This window comes from Boleophthalmus pectinirostris, unplaced genomic scaffold, assembly GCF_026225935.1.
Source record: "Boleophthalmus pectinirostris isolate CB_2022bp ecotype Guang Dong unplaced genomic scaffold, ASM2622593v1 HiC_scaffold_12, whole genome shotgun sequence".
In the NCBI taxonomy this organism is placed as follows: Eukaryota; Metazoa; Chordata; class Actinopteri; order Gobiiformes; family Gobiidae; genus Boleophthalmus; species Boleophthalmus pectinirostris.
The window spans coordinates 40428046-40446950 of record NW_026571018.1 but is presented as its reverse complement, the minus strand read 5'-3'; the positions used below and the strand labels follow the sequence as shown (position 1 = coordinate 40446950).

The 18905-nt window shown below is 48.9% G+C and overlaps 2 protein-coding genes across 3 annotated transcripts in view; one reads left to right on the top strand and one right to left on the bottom strand.

Moving 5' to 3' along the window:
• psmg1 (proteasome (prosome, macropain) assembly chaperone 1) overlaps positions 1–2394 on the bottom strand; it is a 13650-nt gene extending 11256 nt beyond the window's left edge. For both annotated transcript variants that reach the window (XR_008631595.1, XM_055148994.1), the window contains exon 1: positions 2235–2394. Coding sequence is in view for 1 of the 2 variants with exons in the window: in XM_055148994.1 (XP_055004969.1) it covers positions 2235–2353 (119 nt within the window). In the remaining variant the exon portion in view is untranslated. The remainder of the gene's footprint in view (positions 1–2234) is intronic.
• Positions 2395–8910: 6516 nt separating this feature from the next.
• On the top strand, positions 8911–9387 carry LOC129407411 (uncharacterized protein C11orf87 homolog). The gene has a single exon (XM_055148294.1). It carries the CDS (start codon positions 8911–8913, stop codon positions 9385–9387), a length of 477 nt encoding a protein of 158 aa, XP_055004269.1.
• Positions 9388–18905: the final 9518 nt, after the last annotated feature.

The following is an 18905-nucleotide window of genomic DNA, read 5'->3' as shown; positions in this document are numbered from 1 at the left end:
TGTGAGTATGTCAGTATGTGAATATGAGTATGTCAGTATGTGAATATGAGTATGTCAGTATGTGAGTATGTCAGTATGTGAGTATGTCAGTATGAGTATGTCAGTATGTGAGTATGTGAGTATGTCAGTATGTGAGTATGTCAGTATGTGAGTATGTCGAGTATGTGAGTATGTCGAGTATGTGAGTATGTCAGTATGTGAGTATGTCAGTATGTGAGTATGTCAGTATGTGAATATGAGTATGTCAGTATGTGAATATGAGTATGTCAGTATGTGAGTATGTCAGTATGTGAGTATGTCAGTATGTGAGTATGTCAGTATGAGTATGTCAGTATGTGAGTATGTCAGTATGAGTATGTCAGTATGTGAGTATGTCAGTATGTGAGTATGTGAGTATGTCAGTATGTGAGTATGTCGAGTATGTCAGTATGTGAGTATGTCAGTATGTGAGTATGTCAGTATGTGAGTATGTGAGTATGTCAGTATGTGAGTATGTGAGTATGTCAGTATGTGAGTATGTCAGTATGAGTATGTCAGTATGTGAGTATGTCAGTATGTGAGTATGAGTATGTCAGTATGTGAGTATGTCAGTATGTGAGTATGTCAGTATGTGAGTATGTCAGTATGTGAGTATGTCAGTATGTCAGTGAGTATGTGAGTATGTCAGTATGTCAGTATGTGAGTATGTGAGTATGTCAGTATGTGAGTATGTCAGTATGTGAGTATGTCAGTATGTCAGTATGTCAGTATGAGTATGTGAGTATGTGAGTATGTCAGTATGTGAGTATGTGAGTATGTCAGTATGTGAGTATGTGAGTATGTCAGTATGTGAGTATGTCAGTATGTCAGTATGTGAGTATGTCAGTATGTGAGTATGTCAGTATGTGAGTATGTCAGTATGTGAGTATGTCAGTATGTCAGTATGAGTATGTCAGTATGTGAGTATGTGAGTATGTCAGTATGTGAGTATGTGAGTATGTCAGTATGTCAGTATGTGAGTATGTGAGTATGTCAGTATGTCAGTATGTCAGTATGTGAGTATGTCAGTATGTGAGTATGTGAGTATGTCAGTATGAGTATGTGAGTATGTCAGTATGTGAGTATGTCAGTATGTGAGTATGTCAGTATGTGAGTATGTCGGTATGTCGGTATGTCAGCATTCCGTCTGTGTCCAGAGTGAAGAAGCGGGACATACAGGAAGTGAAGTTCAGGCGTTGGCGTCAGAGTCTCTGGTGGTTTCAGTTTTATTTCTTTTATTGTTGCGTTTGTGGAGAAACAATAAACTCGCACATGTCACGGCGCGACAATAATCACCGTTTACAAACTCAACGCACGGACACGGGAAAACGAAACGAAAGATGCATTTTAGCAGAAATTTGAGCCACAGTTTGTCCTGATTTACAAAATAATGTTTGATTTGTTTTGTTTTCAGACGGAGCTGAACGTCCAGAGTCTTTACTGTCGCCATTCTGGAAAATATTTGTCCATCACTTTTCTCTTAAAAATTATTTTAACAGTTCACACGTCCTGGTTTAGTCCTGGTTTAGTCCTGGTTTAGTCCTGGTTTAGACCTGGTTTAGTCCTGGTTTAGTCCTGGTTTTAGTCCTGGTTTAGTCCTGGTTTAGTCCTGGTTTAGTCCTGGTTTTAGACCTGGTTTAGTCCTGGTTTAGTCCTGGTTTAGTCCCCTGGTTTAGACCTGGTTTACCTGGTTTAGTCCTGGTTTAGTCCTGGTTTAGTCCTGGTTTAGTCCTGGTTTAGTCCTGGTTTAGTCCTGGTTTAGACCTGGTTTAGACCTGGTTTAGTTAGTCCTGGTTTAGTCCTGGTTTAGTCCTGGTTTAGAACCTGGTTTAGACCTGGTTTAGTCCTGGTTTAGACCTGGTTTAGTCCTGGTTTAGTCCTGGTTTAGTCCTGGTTTAGACCTGGTTTAGACCTGGTTTAGTTTACCCTGGTTTAGTCCTGGTTTACCTGGTCCTGGTTTAGTTTACCTGGTTTAGTCCTGGTTTAGTCCTGGTTTAGTCCTGGTTTAGTCCTGGTTTAGTCCTGGTTTAGTCCTGGTTTAGTCCTGGTTTAGTCCTGGTTTAGTCCTGGTTTAGACCTGGTTTAGTTTAGACCTGGTTTAGACCTGGTTTAGACCTGGTTTAGACCTGGTTTAGACCTGGTTTAGTCCTGGTTTAGTCCTGGTTTAGTCCTGGTTTAGTCCTGGTTTAGTCCTGGTTTAGTCCTGGTGTTTTCACCTCTTGTCCTCCAGCGCTCGGAGAATGTCTCTGTCTTCTTCATCTTCTTCTTCTTCTTCACTGTCTTCGTACGCGGCCCGGGAGCTCGCGGGCAGCACTTCTCCGAAGAACGTCGCCATTTTGTGAGTTTTCCTCCTCCGCTTCCGCTTCTTCTTCTTCTTCTTCTTCTAAAGGAGTTTAGCGAAAAACCACCGGATCTTTACCGCCCCCGAGTGATGAGGAGAGAAACTGAAACACGACTCAAACAAGACTAAACCAGAACTAAACCAGAACTAAACCAGGACTAAACCAGGACTAAAACCAGAACTAAACCAGGACTAAACCAGGACTAAACCAGGACTAAACCAGGAAACCAGGTCTAAACCAGACTAAACCAGGACTAAACCAGGACTGAACCAGGACTAAACCAGGACTAAACCAGGTCTAAACCAGGACTAAACCAGGACTAAACCAGGACTAAACCAGGTCTAAACCAGGACTAAACCAGGACTAAACCAGGTCTAAACCAGGACTAAACCAGGTCTAAACTAAACCAGAACTAGTCTAAACCAGGACTAAACCAGAACTAAACCAACTAAACCAGGACTAAACCAGAACCAGACTAAACCAGGACTAAACCAGGACTAAACCAGGACTAAACCAGAACTAAACCAGGACTAAACCAGGACTAAACCAGGTCTAAACCAGACTAAACCAGAACTAAACCAGGTCTAAACCAGGACTAAACCAGGTCTAAACCAGGACTAAACCAGAACTAAACCAGGTCTAAACCAGGACTAAACCAGGTCTAAACCAGGACTAAACCAGGACTAAACCAGGACTAAACCAGGTCTAAACCAGGTCTAAACCAGGACTAAACCAGAACTAAACCAGGACTAAACCAGAACTAAACCAGGTCTAAACCAGGACTAAACCAGAACTAAACCAGGACTAAACCAGGTCTAAACCAGGACTAAACCAGAACTAAACCAGGACTAAACCAGGACTAAACCAGGTCTAAACCAGGACTAAACCAGAACTAAACCAGGACTAAACCAGAACTAAACCAGGTCTAAACCAGGACTAAACCAGAACAAACCAGAACTAAACCAGGACTAAACCAGAACTAAACCAGGACTAAACCAGACTAAACCAGAACTAAACCAGGTCTAAACCAGGACTAAACCAGAACTAAACCAGGACTAAACCAGAACTAAACCAGGACTAAACCAGGACTAAACCAGGACTCGCAACACGACAATAACAAAAAACAAGAATAAAACCGGCAGACGTGTAAACGTAAGTGCACTATTTGGTCATTTTATGTTTAGAGTTTAAAAATAATTCTTAAAGTCTAGGAAAGTGATTTTAAGAATTTAGATTTTGTGAAATTACGAGACATTTTACTTTGAGTTTTTGCCGTTTGTTGTTTTTATTTTATTTTGACAGGTCCGCGGTGTTGTTGTTCCGCACTTCCGCCGCAGCGCCGGAAACACGCGAGAGGCGGGAGGTGAGACTGGAGCGCCCCCCTCGGTGGAGCGCGTGTACTGCAGCTCGTGTTTTGTTTGTTTATTTTTAATTTAAATTAAAAATAAAATAAAAAAAAAAATAAAAATAAAATAAAATAAAATAAAAAAAATAACTAAAACTGCTGATTGTGAAAACAGTTTATTTTATTTTTTCATTTTAGTGTAAAAAAAAAAAAAAAAAAACAGATTTCGACGTCTATTTCCAATATTTAATTTAAAGTTTGTTTAAAAATAACAACGACCAAGAAAACTGAGACCAAAACCAGGACCAAGACCAAAACCAGACCAAAACCAAAACCAGACCAAAACCCAGACCAAGACCAAAACCAAGACCAAAACTGAGACCAGACCTGAGACTGTATTTTTGCGGTCTTGGTCTCGTCTCGGTCTTGAGGGCGTTTGGACTCAATCTTGTCTCGGTCTTGTCTCGGTCTCGACCTTTGAAAGTCTCGATCTGGTCCTGGTCTCGGGACCCGGCGGTCTGGTCCTGGTCTCGGGACCCCGCGGTCTGGTCCTGGTTTTGGTCTCAAAAAACTGCAGCGGTTTTTCAGGTTCGTCCTTCAGCAGCAAAACTTCAAATAAACCAGAAAATAAAAAATCAACATTAAAAAAACCAAGACTGTTTTTCGGTCATTGTTTTTTTAAATAAACTTTAAATTAAATATTGGAAATCGAGGTCGAAATATGTTTTTTTTTGTTTGACACTAAAACAGAAAAAATGAAATAACAAATTGTTTTCCCATTTTATAGTTTTTCGTTCTTATTTAAAAGTTAAAAAAACAACAACAAACGTACGCAGACGTAAAAGGATCTGTTCACTGGAAAACTACCACTTCATGACATCACAAGGTGGAACAGAGCGTTTGGAGCATCACAACACCACGAAATAACAAAGAGCAAAAATCTGTCACATAAGAGTGAGTTGTACAGTTGTAGGGAGTATTATCTGTTACATAAGAGTGAGTTGTACAGTTGTAGGGAGTATTATCTGTTACATAAGAGTGAGTTGTACAGTTGTAGGGAGTATTATCTGTCACATAAGAGTGAGTTGTACAGTTGTAGGGAGTATTATCTGTCACATAAGGGTGTTTTTGCTGATGTGTGTTGCGTCACCATGGTAACCGCTGAACATTCTACCATAGAGATACATGTAAAACAGCATAACGTCACAGTACAAGGTCATCCTGGTACTCACGGAAAAACAGGTCCGCCCCTGTCCCGCGTCCCTGTCTAATGAGGGCAGGTCCGCCCCTGTCCCAGTTTGAACTAGACCAGGTCCCACAGCTCCTGACGTGAATAGAAACTCCAGGGAAAAACTGACTTTTCCTCAAACACCAGAACCAGAACTAAGTCCAGGTCTAAACCAGGACTAAACCAGGACTAAACCAGGACTAAACCAGGACTAAACCAGGACTAAACCAGGACTAAACCAGGACTAAACCAGGACTAAACCAGGACTAAACCAGGACTAAACCAGGACTAAACCAGGACTAAACCAGGACTAAACCAGGAGGTCTAAACCAGGACTAAACCAGGACTAAACCAGGACTAAACCAGGACTAAACCAGACTAAACCAGGACTAAACCAGGTCTAAACCAGGACTAAACCAGGACTAAACCAGGTCTACCAGGTCTAAACCAGGACTAAACCAGGTCTAAACCAGGACTAAACCAGGACTAAACCAGGTCTAAACCAGGACTAAACCAGGACTAAACCAGACTAAACCAGGACTAAACCAGATCTAAACCAGGTCTAAACCAGGACTAAACCAGGTCTAAACCAGGACTAAACCAGGACTAAACCAGGACTAAACCAGGTCTAAACCAGGTCTAAACCAGGACTAAACCAGGACTAAAACCAGGACTAAAACCAGGACTAAACCAGGACTAAACCAGGTCTAAACCAGAACTAAACCAGGACTAAACCAGATCTAAACCAGGTCTAAACCAGGACTAAACCAGGGCTAAACCAGGCTAAACCCAGGACTAAACCAGGACTAAACCAGACTAAACCAGACTAAACCAGACTAAACTAAACCAGGTCTAAACCAGGTCTAAACCAGGACTAAACCAGGACTAAACCAGGACTAAACCAGGACTAAACCAGGACTAAAACAGGACTAAACCAGGACTAAACCAGTCTAAACCAGAACTAAACCAGACTAAACCAGATCTAAACCAGGTCTAAACCAGGACTAAACCAGGACTAAACCAGGTCTAAACCAGGTCTAAACCAGGACTAAACCAGGACTAAACCAGGACTAAACCAGGTCTAAACCAGGACTAAACCAGGTCTAAACCAGGAACTAAACCAGGACTAAACCAGGACTAAACCAGGACTAAACCAGGACTGTGTGTGTGCTGTCAGTCTGTTGTGTTGGTGTGTGTTGGTGTGATGTGTGTGTGTGTGTGTGTGTGTGTTGTGTGTGTTGGTGTGTGTGTGTGTGTGTGTGTGTCGGTGTGATGTGTGTGTGTGTGTTGTGTGTGTGTGTGTGTGTGTGTGTGTGTGTGTGTGTGTGTGTGTGTGTGTGTGTGTGTGTGTGTGTGTGTCGTGTGTGTGTGTGTGTGTGTGTCGGTGTGTGTGTGTGTGTGTGTGTCGGTGTGATGTGTGTGTGTGTGTGTGTGTCGGTGTGATGTGTGTGTCGGTGTGTGTGTGTGTGTGTGTGTGTGTGTGTGTGTGTGTGTGTGTGTGTGTGTGTGTGTGTGTGTGTGTCGGTGTGTGTTGTGTGTGTGTGTGGTGTGATGTGTGTGTGTGGTGTGTGTGTGTGTGTGTGTGTGTGTGTGTCGGTGTGATGTGTGTGTGTGTGTGTGTGTGTGTGTGTTGTGTGTGTGTCGTGTGTGTGTGTGTGATGTGTGTGTGTGGTGTGTGTGTCGTGTGTGTGTGTCGTGTGTGTCGGTGTGTGTGTGTGTGTGTGTGTGTGTGTGTGTGTGTGTCGTGTGTGATGTGTGTGTGTGTGTGTGTGTGTGTGTGTCGGTGTGATGTGTGTGTCGGTGTGTGTGTGTGTGTGTGTGTGTCGGTGTGTGTGTCGGTGTGTGTGTGTGTGTGTGTGTGTGTGTCGGTGTGATGTGTGTGTGTGTGTGTGTGTGTGTGTGTGTGTGTGTGTGTGTGTGTGTGAGTGTGTGTGTGTGTGTGTGTGTGTGTGTGTGTGTGTGTGTGTGTGTGTGTGATGTGTGTGTCGTGTGTGTGTGTGTGTGTGTGTGTGGTGTGTGTGTCGTGTGTGATGTGTGTGTGTGTGTGTGTGTGTGTGTGTGTGTGTGGTCGTGTGTTGTGTTGTGTGTGTGTGGTGTGATGTGTGTGTGTGTGTGTGTGTGTGTGTGTGTGTGTCTGTGTGTGTGTGTGTGTGTGGTGTGTGTGTGTGTGTGTGTGTGTGTGTGTGTGTGTGTGTGTGTGTGTGTGTGTGTGTGTGTCGGTGTGTGTGTGTGTGTGTGTGTGTGTGTGTGTGTGTGATGTGTGTGTGTGTGTGTGTGTGTGTGTGTGTGTGATGTGTGTGTCGTGTGTGTGTGTGTCGTGTGTGTGTGTGTGTGTGTGTGTGATGTGTGTGTGTGTGTGTGTGTGTGTGTGTGTGTGTGTGTGTGTGTGTGTGTGTGTGTGTGTGTGTGTGTGTGTCGTGTGATGTGTGTGTGTGTGTGTGTGTGTGTGTGTGTGTCGGTGTGATGTGTGTGTGTGTGTCGTGTGTGATGTGTGTGTGTGTGTGTCGGTGTGATGTGTGTGTGTGTGTGTGTGTGTGTGTGTGTGTGTGTGTGTGTGTGTGTGTGTTGTGTGTGTGTGTGTGTGTGTGTGTGTGTGTGTCGTGTGTGATGTGTGTGTCGTGTGTGTGTGTGTGTGTGTGTGTCGGTGTGTGTGTGTGTGTGTGTGTGTGTGTGTGTGTGTGTGTGTGTGTGTGTGTGTGTGTGTCGGTGTGATGTGTGTGTCGTGTGTGTGTGTGTGTGTGTGTGTGTGTGTGTGTGTGTGTGTGTGTCGGTGTGTGTGTGTGTGTGTGGTTGTGTGTTGTGTGTGTGTGTGGTGTGTGTTGTGTGTGTGTGTGTGTGTGTGTGTGTGTGTGTGTGTGTGTGTGTGTGTGTGTGTGTGTGTGTGTGTGTGTGTGTGTGTGTGTGTGTGTGTGTGTCGTGTGTGTGTGTGTGTGTGTGTGTGTGTGTTGTGTGTGTGTGTGTGTGTGTGTGTGTCGGTGTGTGTGTGTGTGTGTGTGTGTGTGTGTGTGTGTGTTGTGTGTGTGTGTGTGTGTGTGTGTGTGTGTGTCGGTGTGTGTGTGTGTGTGTGTGTGTGTGTTGTGTGTGTTGTGTGTGTCGGGTGTGATGTGTGTGTTGTGTGTGTGTGTGTCGTGTGTGTGTGTGTTGGTGTGTGTTGTGTGTGGTGTGTGTCGTGTGTGTGTGTGTGTGTGTGTGTGTGTGTGTCGGTGTGTGTCGGTGTGATGTGTGTGTGTCGTGTGTGTGTGTGTGTGTGTGTGTGTGTGTGTGTGTGTGTGTGTGTGTGTGTCGGTGTGATGTGTGTGTCGTGTGTGTGTGTGTGTGTGTCGTGTGTGTGATGTGTTGTGCAGGACCCCCCCCCCCCCACGCGGTCAGCTGACCGAGCATCTGCGCGTGCTTCGCGGACAAACGTGCTTCCCATGATTCCGAGGGGTCCGCATCAGTCTGACCACACCCACCTGAGCGCGCGCACCGCGCGGCTCTGGAGCGGGATGGAGCCCGCACTGTGTCTGTGAAGGGCACCGCTGCGGGACGCTCTTCCTCTGCGGGACGCTCTTCCTCTGCGGGACGCTCTTCCTCTGCGGGACGCTCTTCCGCCGCGCTCCGCCGCGCTCTGCCGCCTGCTCGACGCTTTCCAGGTAAGAGCGGTGTCTGTGCGCGGTGCACGAGCCCCGGTCCGGTCCAGATGCGGGGGGAGGGACGCCGCCGCTGCGCCGAACCGGGGCCCGGAGCCGTAGAACCGCGCGCGCGGCACCGAGAGCGGAGCTCCGCTGTCTCTGTGTCCGTCAGTCCGGCTCCCGCCTCCGGCCCCCGCCGCCGCCTCACGCCGGGGGCGGCTGCGGGGCGGCGGGGTGGGGGGTGGGGTGGGGGGGCCGTGCCCGGGGCCGTTTGTCCCGCGTGTATTCACGTGCGTGTGCGTGTGTGTGCGTGTGTGTGTCGCAGGGATGCTCCGGGGCTGACGGTGTGACGCGGGGGACACGGACATGGCGGCCAGGGGCCACGCCGCGGGGCCCGCGGAGTCTCCGCGCTGCGCCGGGAACAACAACGGGACGTGCGCAGAGCAGCTCGGCTTCCCGCCCTTCTCCTCCACGCTCGCGCTCATTGTGCTGGTGCTCGTGCTCGTGGGGATCGTTCTGGTTTCCTTGGCAACCTTCCATCTCCACAAGAGGAAGCTCCATAAAAGGAAAATCCTGCGTGCGCAGGAGGAGTACGAGCGCGACAGGCGCAGCCCCGCGCGCGCCTCCGCCAACGAGCTCGTGAGACCGAGTGTCATTGTTCGGCCGCTCCGAAGTGAAGAGAGGCCCCGGGGCCCCAGCGGGGGCCCCCCCGCCGAGGGACCCCCTGCCGAGACCCAGGGACCCCCCACCCAGGGCCTGGGACCCCCCGCCGACGGACCCCCCGCCGAGGGCCTGGGACCCCCCGCCGAGTCCCCCCCCGCTGGGGGCCCCAGTGACTGTTGACGCAACTTCAGGGAAAACTGAACAGCAATAACTGGACACAACCCCCCACAGCTGCACCTCCAGATCTGTGGACCTGAGGACCTGATTTAGACCAGACTCATGTCCCCCATGTCCCTCATGTCCCCCATGTCCCTCATGTCCTCCATGTCCTCCATGTCCCTCATGTCCCTCAGAGCCGATCAGAGCTGGAGCGGTTCTGCCCAAACCAGGTCCTTCAGGTCTTCAGCCTTTATAGAACTGCTTCTGTATATTTCTGTTCTTCCAGTCGCCTCTGGTCCTCGCCGGTCCAGGTCCAGGTCCCGGTCTGGTCCCGGTCTGGTCCAGGTCCAGGTCCCGGTCCCGGTCCCGGCGGGGTGTGGTGGCCGTGCTGTGGGGGGCGTCCTGAGGGGGGGGCATGTTCTGGTGGACAGACTTTGGGCTTTAGCTTAGTTCTGCTTTAGTGTCGAGTCCTGACGACCTGTAGTTCTGCACATTTACTCTGTACATACGAGAAACTCTGTACCTGCCTCCTGTAGAGCCTGTAGTCCAGCTCCGCCCGCACCTCCACCCGCACCTCCACCCGCACCTCCACCTCCACCCGCACCTCCACCTCCACCCGCACCTCCACCTCCACCCGCACCTCCACCCGCACCTCCACCTCCTCCGCACCTCCCCCGCACCTCCACCTTCACCCGCACCTCCACCCGCACCTCCACCTTCACCCCACCTCCACCCGCACCTCCACTCCACCCACCCACCCGCACCTCCACCTCCACCCGCACCCCACCTCCACCCGCACCTCCACGCACCTCCACCTGCACCTCCACCCGCACCTCCACCTCCACCCGCACCTCCACCTTCACCCGCACCTCCACCCGCACCTCCACCTGCACCTCCACCCGCACCTCCAGCTCCACCCGCACCTCCACCCGCACCTCCACCCGCACCTCCAACTGCACCTCCAGCTCCACCCGCACCTCCACCCGCACCTCCACCTCCACCCGCACCTCCACCTTCACCCGCACCTCCACCCGCACCTCCACCTGCACCTCCACCCGCACCTCCACCCGCACCTCCAACTGCACCTCCACCCGCACCTCCAGCTCCACCTGCACCTCCACCCGCACCTCCACCCGCACCTCCACCTCCACCCGCACCTCCACCCGCACCTCCACCTGCTCCTCCACCTCCAACTGCACCTCCACCTCCAACTGCACCTCCACCCGCACCTCCACCTCCACCCGCACCTCCACCTGCTCCTCCACCCGCACCTCCACCTCCACCCGCACCTCCACCCGCACCTCCACCTGCTCCTCCAGCTCCACCTGCATCTCCACCTCCACCCGCACCTCCACCTGCATCTCCACCTCCACCCACACCTCCACCTCCACCCGCACCTCCACCTCCACCTCCTTAAACTCAAACGCTTCTTTATAATAAACAATAAGGAAAAACGACTGAGCCTGTTTAAATATCTGCACCAAAAATACACACAAGTACACACAAGTACTCATAAGTACTCACAAGTACACACAAGAACACGCAAGTACACACAAGTACAAGTACACACAAGAACACACAAGTACACACAAGTACTCACAAGAACACACAAGTACACACAAGTACAAGTACACACAAGTACTCACAAGAACACACAAGTACACACAAGTACTCACAAGAACACACAAGTACACACAAGTACTCATAAGTACACACAAGTACACACAAGAACACACAAGTACTCATAAGTACACACAAGTACTCACAAGTACACACAAATACACACAAGAACACACACACAAGTACACACTGGAACACACACAAGTACACACAAAAACACACAAGTACTCACAAGTACACACAAGTACTCACATGTACACACAAGAGTGGAGTGAGGGATGAGGAGAAAGGAGAGAGAAAAGGAGAAAGGAGAGGAGGAGTGAGGGATGAGGGAGGAGAGGACATGTCCTTGAGAGACACGTCTCAGAGGGACGTTGTAATTGTGCAGGACGAGTCCGTGGGCGTATCCCCAGAGCCTCCAGTCCTCACTGAACTGTCCCTGTCCTCACTGTCCTCCCTGTCCTGTCCTGTCACTGTCTGTCCTGTCTGTCTGTCCTGTCCCTGTCCTGTCCCTGTCCCTGTCCCTGTCCTGTCCCTGTCCCTGTCCCTGTCCCTGTCCCTGTCCCTGTCCCTGTCCCTGTCCTGTCTCTGTCCTGTCTGTCCTGTCTCTGTCCCTGTCCTGTCCTGTCCCTGTCCTGTCCCTGTCCCTGTCCCTGTCCCTGTCCCTGTCTCTGTCCTGTCCCTGTCCCTGTCCCTGTCCCTGTCTGTCCTGTCCCTGTCTCTGTCCCTGTCCCTGTCCCTGTCTCTGTCCCTGTCTCTGTCCCTGTCCTGTCCCTGTCTCTGTCCCTGTCCTCTGTCCTGTCCCTGTCCCTGTCTCTGTCCCTGTCCTGTTCTGTCCCTGTCCCTGTCTCTGTCTCTGTCCCTGTCCCTGTCTCTGTCTCTGTCTCTGTCCCTGTCTCTGTCCCTGTCTCTGTCTCTGTCCCTGTCTGTCTCTGTCCCTGTCCCTGTCTCTGTCCCTGTCCCTGTCCTGTCTGTCTCTGTCCTGTCTGTCTCTGTCCCTGTCCCTGTCTCTGTCCCTGTCCCTGTCCTGTCTCCCTGTCCCTGTCTCTGTCCCTGTCCCTGTCTCTGTCTCTGTCCCTGTCCCTGTCTCTGTCTCTGTCTCTGTCCCTGTCCCTGTCCCTGTCCCTGTCTCTGTCTCTGTCCCTGTCCCTGTCTCTGTCTGTCCCTGTCCTGTCTCTGTCTCTGTCCCTGTCTCTGTCTCTGTCCCTGTCCCTGTCTCTGTCTCTGTCCCTGTCCCTGTCCTGTCCCTGTCTCTGTCTCTGTCCCTGTCCCTGTCTCTGTCCCTGTCCCTGTCCCTGTCCCTGTCTCTGTCTCTGTCCCTGTCCCTGTCCTGTCTGTCCTGTCTCTGTCCCTGTCCCTGTCCTCTGTCCCTGTCTCTGTCTCTCTGTCCCTGTCTCTGTCCTGTCCCTGTCCCTGTCTCTGTCCCTGTCCCTGTCCCTGTCCCTGTCCCTGTCTCTGTCTCTGTCCCTGTCCCTGTCTCTGTCCCTGTCCCTGTCTGTCCTGTCCCTGTCTCTGTCTCTGTCCCTGTCCCTGTCTCTGTCCCTGTCTCTGTCTCTGTCCCTGTCCCTGTCTCTGTCCCTGTCTCTGTCTCTGTCCCTGTCCCTCTGTCTGTCTCTGTCCTCTGTCCTGTCTCTGTCCCTGTCTCTGTCCCTGTCCCTGTCCCTGTCTCTGTCCCTGTCTCTGTCCTCTGTCCCTGTCTCTGTCCCTGTCTCTGTCCCTGTCTCTGTCTCTGTCTCTGTCCCTGTCCCTGTCTCTGTCCCTGTCTCTGTCTCTGTCCCTGTCCCTGTCTGTCTCTGTCTCTGTCTCTGTCTGTCCTGTCCCTGTCTGTCCTGTCTCTGTCCCTGTCCCTGTCTGTCTGTCTCTGTCCCTGTCTCTGTCCCTGTCTCTGTCCCTGTCTCTGTCTCTGTCCCTGTCCCTGTCTCTGTCCCTGTCCTCTGTCCCTGTCCCTGTCTCTGTCCCTGTCTCTGTCTGTCTCTGTCCTGTCTCTGTCTCTGTCTCTGTCTCTGTCCCTGTCCCTGTCTGTCCTGTCCCTGTCTCTGTCTCTGTCCCTGTCCCTGTCCCTGTCTCTGTCCCTGTCCCTGTCTCTGTCTCTGTCCCTGTCTCTGTCTCTGTCTCTGTCCCTGTCTCTGTCCTGTCCCTGTCTCTGTCCCTGTCTCTGTCTCTGTCCCTGTCTCTGTCCCTGTCCCTGTCTCTGTCTTTGTCCTTGTCCTGTCTTTGTCCTTGTTTCATATTCTGATCACCATCACTCTGTGATGTCACTCTGTAAATTGTACAAATCGTTTTCTTCGTTAAATTTGTTTTTTGTTTTGTGTTTTTCTGTTGTTTACGACGTTTGTGCAGTGACATGAACCCATAACCCATAAAAAACAATCTATGAATCTTTTTGTGTAAATGTTTTAGACCCTTTTGTTTAATTGACCTTTTATTTTCCTGTTCATTTTTATTTTAAATTAATTTTTTTAAGTTACCGTTTAACTCCCGAGTTTGTGTTCGCTCCTTGACTCTATCGGAGTAAAAATCCCACTGATCAAACTCCTGCAGTTGCCTCAGGTCTGTCAGCTTTTATTTCTGAATTAAATAGTTTTGAAATATTCTCCTTGGAGTTTCCGTGGACGTCATAATTCTGATTTGAGGTTTCCATGGAAACTCGTTAAATTGTTTTTATTTATTGTGTCTCAGCGGCTGGAGAATCGTCTCATCAAACTTTCTGTCTGTCGCTGAGGAGGAGAAGGAGGAAGAAGACAAAAGCTCAGCCCACATCCCGCATCCCGCTCACAAATCCAAAGAGACGTGGATCAAAGTCCCGAGACACGACTGGACCAGGACCAGGACCAGGACCAGGACCAGGACCAGGACCAGGACCAGAACCAGGACCAGGACCAGGAACCAGAACCAGGACCAGGACCAGGACCAGGAGGACGACACGACGAGCCTGAAGCACCAGCAGCATTTGAACAACAACAAACCACAAACAGGATCCAGGAAACAAACTCAGTCACATTTAACATCAGAACAAAACAAACTCTTACTTCACTGTTATTTAGTTTATTTTTTATTAGGAGTTAAGTGTTTACATGTTTTGTTTTTATTCAGACTTAAATTATTTTTCTTGAGTTTGGATTATGAACCGGCTGTACGGACGGTTTGAATAGGGCCCGAGAGAGATCCCTATATTACTCAAACCAGGATGAGTCTAAAACCTCAGGCTTTGTGTTTCTGATGAGGGAAAAATGTTCTAATGGTCCAAACAGTCGGGAGCCAAAGTCTCAAAAGCTCTAGAAAATGGGTTGAACCTGCCACACTTTTTATTTGTGTTTTTTTTGTTAACTGTGACCCTGAGGACCAATAACTGGAGGCTCTGCTCTTCCGGAAATATCGCAAAAAAAAATTTGTGGCCATTTTAGTGCAGGTAACCTTCATTTTGTGATAGAAAATTTTGAAAAATGAAAAATTTCCTCAAATCCTCAGTGGATTGGGTAAAGTGTCTACAAATACATTCCAGATGTAAAGAACAACATGTGGTGACAACATTCAGTGAAAAAAATATTCATAAAACACATTTCTACATGATTTTGGCTCAATTTAATGCCAAAAAATAAGGCATTTTTTCACTTTTTTTCCAATATTTTCATCTTTACCTCATCGTCAATCAACTATTCCCCCAAGTTTTGACATCAGCCAATATGCCATAAAAATCCAACCAAAATCAATGGATCTGTGATGATTTCTTTACCATCAACAGGCCCAGAACCTCAGTAGAACGTTTGGCTCCTCTCAACGTTCCATAATTCACACACAAATGGACCTTCGTTTATTTGGACGTAAATAAACGATGGTCCGGTTTCCGTGGAGTCAAATGTCCTTGGAGGTTTGAGTTTGGGCGACGAGTGTGGAACGTCCCCAGGCGGCGTGGAAACCCAGCGCGCGTGCGTGTGTGTAGGGGGCGGGTGCTGGCAGGTGCAGGCGGGTGCGGGCGGGTGCTGGCAGGAGCGTCCTTGTCCCTGGACAGTGATTATTCTGTGGGGACATTAGCTGATTACTTCTGTTCCCGTCTGCAGTCATTCTTCACTGGGAGCGACAGGAGCGACAGGAGCGACAGGACCGACAGGACCGAGGATGAGAATCCAAATCCACTTTATTTCTACACAGAGTAAAAAGTGAAGTGTTAAAATGAACTCACACAGAGTCAGTTTGAACATTTCCTCAGAGTTTCTCTGAGTCACTCTGTTCTAGAGTTAATTTAACATTTGTGTAAAAGTTCATGAAGTAAAACTGGACCAAAGTTCCTGTTTAACCCAAATCCAGAGTTAAATGAAGGTTTAGAGAGTAAACAGATAACACTTTGTAGAGTTATCCTGATTTAACTCAACAACACACAGAGGAGTTTTATTTTGACACTTTATTTGAGTTAATTTAAGATGAAATTCAGAACAAAACTGGTTCAAACTGGTTCTTCTCTGGAGGGAGTTTGAAGTGGAGGAGACGAATTAACACTTTAATAAAATTTTTAAAAACTATTTAAAAAATCACACTCATTTACACAAAAACAGATTGAGTGAAATCTTCCCATAAAATAAAATTTCTGTCACACTGGGACAATAAAACAAAAGGACTTTTCTTCTTTTTCTTCTTTTAGTCGTGATTATTTCTGCTAAACTACGACAGGAAACGATCTGTGTGTCAGTTGTTCATTTGTTTTTCAAAATAAAACCAAAAATAATATTTTATTTCTGATTTTCTTCTGAGTCTAAAGTCTAGAGTCTAGACTCTAGTCCAGGGGTCGGCAACGCAAAATGTTGAAAGAGCCAAAAAAACCAAACCCAAACCTGGAGCCGCACGAAATCAAAAGTTTAATGTATAAAAACTTAATATGAAAACAACACAGACACAGAACAAGAAGTGAACAAACCCACTGTTAAAATGACTCCAAATACAACATGAATCATGATCCACAAACCCTCTGACCCTCTGACCCTCTGTGACCCTCTGACCCTCTGACCCTCTGACCCTCTGACCCTCTGACCCTCTGACCCTCTGTGACCCTCTGACCCTCTGTGACCCTCTGACCCTCTGACCCTCTGACCCTCTGTGACCCTCTGTGACCCTCTGACCCTCTGTGACCCTCTGACCCTCTGACCCTCTGACCCTCTGACCCTCTGACCCTCTGACCCTCTGTGACCCTCTGTGACCCTCTGTGACCCTCTGACCCTCTGACCCTCTGACCCTCTGTGACCCTCTGACCCTCTGTGACCCTCTGACCCTCTGACCCTCTGTGACCCTCTGTGACCCTCTGTGACCCTCTGTGACCCTCTGACCCTCTGACCCTCTGACCCTCTGTGACCCTCTGACCCTCTGTGACCCTCTGACCCTCTGACCCTCTGTGACCCTCTGACCTCTGTGACCCTCTGACCCTCTGACCCTCTGACCCCTGACCCTCTGTGACCCTCTGTGACCCCTCTCTGACCCTCTGTGACCCTCTGACCCTCTGACCCTCTGACCCTCTGTGACCCTCTGTGACCCTCTGTGACCCTCTGTGACCCTCTGACCCTCTGACCCTCTGTGACCCTCTGACCCTCTGACCCTCTGACCCTCTGACCCTCTGTGACCCTCTGACCCTCTGACCCTCTGTGACCCTCTGACCCTCTGACCCTCTGTGACCCTCTGACCCTCTGACCCTCTCTGTGACCCTCTGTGACCCTCTGTGACCCTCTGACCCTCTGTGACCCTCTGACCCTCTGACCCTCTGACCCTCTGACCCTCTGACCCTCTGTGACCCTCTGTGACCCTCTGACCCTCTGTGACCCTCTGTGACCCTCTGTGACCCTCTGACCCTCTGTGACCCTCTGACCCTCTGACCAACTGACCCTCTGACCCTCTGTGACCCTCTGACCCTCTGTGACCCTCTGACCCTCTGTGACCCTCTGACCCTCTGTGACCCTCTGACCCTCTGTGACCCTCTGACCCTCTGACCCTCTGACCCTCTGACCCTCTGTGACCCTCTGTGACCCTCTGACCCTCTGTGACCCTCTGTGACCCTCTGACCCTCTGACCCTCTGAAATCAGGTGGTTCGTGTTTGTTCCTTTGTCATTTAAGCCTCGTTTACACGAACACGGGGATTTTTAAAAACGGAGACATTTCCCTTCGTTCGTTCACGTCGTTTACACGTTAATTCACCTTTGAAAATGAATCTTTGTAAAAACTCCGGCTGGATGGAGATTCTGGAAAACTCCAGTTTCACGTTTGTGTGTAAACTGAGATAAACAGAGTTTTAGGAGCCGACGCTGAAAGTGCCACCGACGTTTACCTGTTGCTATGACGACGATGATGGAAGCATCAGAGCAGCAGTGGCATTTCTTCTGATCGAGCAGGAGACTCAGAAAACAGCAGCATGAAGAACTTTGTACACAACATCAGCCCGGAGCAGAAGCTCTGAGCTCAGCAGCAGAAACACACAGGAGCAGCTCCTCCAGACGGGGCTGAGGTCCAGTGTTGGTCAGATGGTCCAGAGGCTTCGTCCTCCATGTCCTGGTTCCAGACGGAGACGAGTAAGACCAGCACAAAGAACTGGGTCTGAGTGCTTCAGTGCTTCATCTGTGCTCTGGTTCTGTGTGGGTAAAGTGAGAATGTTCTGTGGACCACAGGTCCGGCTGCTCTGGTCTGGTTCTGAGGTGGAGCAGCGTCCGGACAGAAGTGTGAATCCAGTTTGGTTCGTTATATGTTGTTCTGAGCGTCCGTCTGCGCACATGTGTTTTTGGGGGAAAGTTCTCCTCAGGTGGAGGTGGACACTTCAGCTCATCTGTTTGTTCTGGTGAAACACTTTTCATGTGTTTCATTCACACACAGATGATGGATCAGATCCATGAGCAGATGAACGAGGGTTTTACCCCGAAACAAACCAGATTAAAACAACAACAACAAAAATCATTCCTTTTTCATTTTCACTCATTTTTGAAAAAGCTCCAGGGAGCCACTAGGGGAGAGTTAAAGAGCCACATGTGGCTCTGGAGCCGCGGTTTGCCGACCCCTGATTTAGACTGAACTTAGAATTATATAAATGTAAATGTACAAGTCAAAATAAAATAAAAAGAAGTCATAAAATATAAAATCACAGATTTTAGAAAAGACAGACAAGAAACGAGGCTGAAAAGAGCTCGTCTGAACTTCTGTTTCTGCGTCAGCGTCACTTCCTCAAAGATGAGACCGAGAAAAGTGAAAACACGTTCAAAAGTACAAATAAAATGAAGAGTTGAGCAGAGACACAGAGGTTTGTGTCGCAATATTAACTCTAAAACTCAAACTTCTACAAGTGTTTTACAAATACAAATATGGGCAAGTTTAGTCCTGGTTTAGTCCTGGTTTAGTCCTGGTTTAGTCCTGGTTTAGTCCTGGTTTAGTCCTGGTTTAGTCCTGGTTTAGTCCTGGTTTAGTTTAGTCCTGGTTTAGTCCTGGTTTTAGACCTGGTTTAGTCCTGGTTTAGTCCTGGTTTAGTCCTGGTTTAGTCCTGGTTTAGTCCTGGTTTAGTCCTGGTTTAGTCCTGGTTTAGTCCTGGTTTAGTTTAGTCCTGGTTTAGTCCTGGTTTAGACCTGGTTTAGTCCTGGTTTAGTCCTGGTTTAGTCCTGGTTTAGTCCTGGTTTAGTCCTGGTTTAGTCCTGGTTTAGTCCTGGTTTAGTCCTGGTTTAGTCCTGGTTTAGTCCTGGTTTAGTCCTGGTTTAGTCCTGGTTTAGTCCTGGTTTAGTCCTGGTTTAGTCCTGGTTTAGTCCTGGTTTAGTCCTGGTCCTGGTTTAGTCCTGGTTTAGTCCTGGTTTAGTCCTGTTTAGTCCTGGTTTAGTCCTGGTTTAGTCCTGGTTTAGACCTGGTTTAGTCCTGGTTTAGTCCTGGTTTAGTCCTGGTTTAGTCCTGGTTTAGTCCTGGTTTAGTC

Excerpts from the sequence above, each read along its gene's own strand:
- LOC129407411 (XM_055148294.1), top strand. The coding sequence starts at position 8,911 with ATGGCGGCCAGGGGCCACGCCGCGGGGCCCGCGGAGTCTCCGCGCTGC.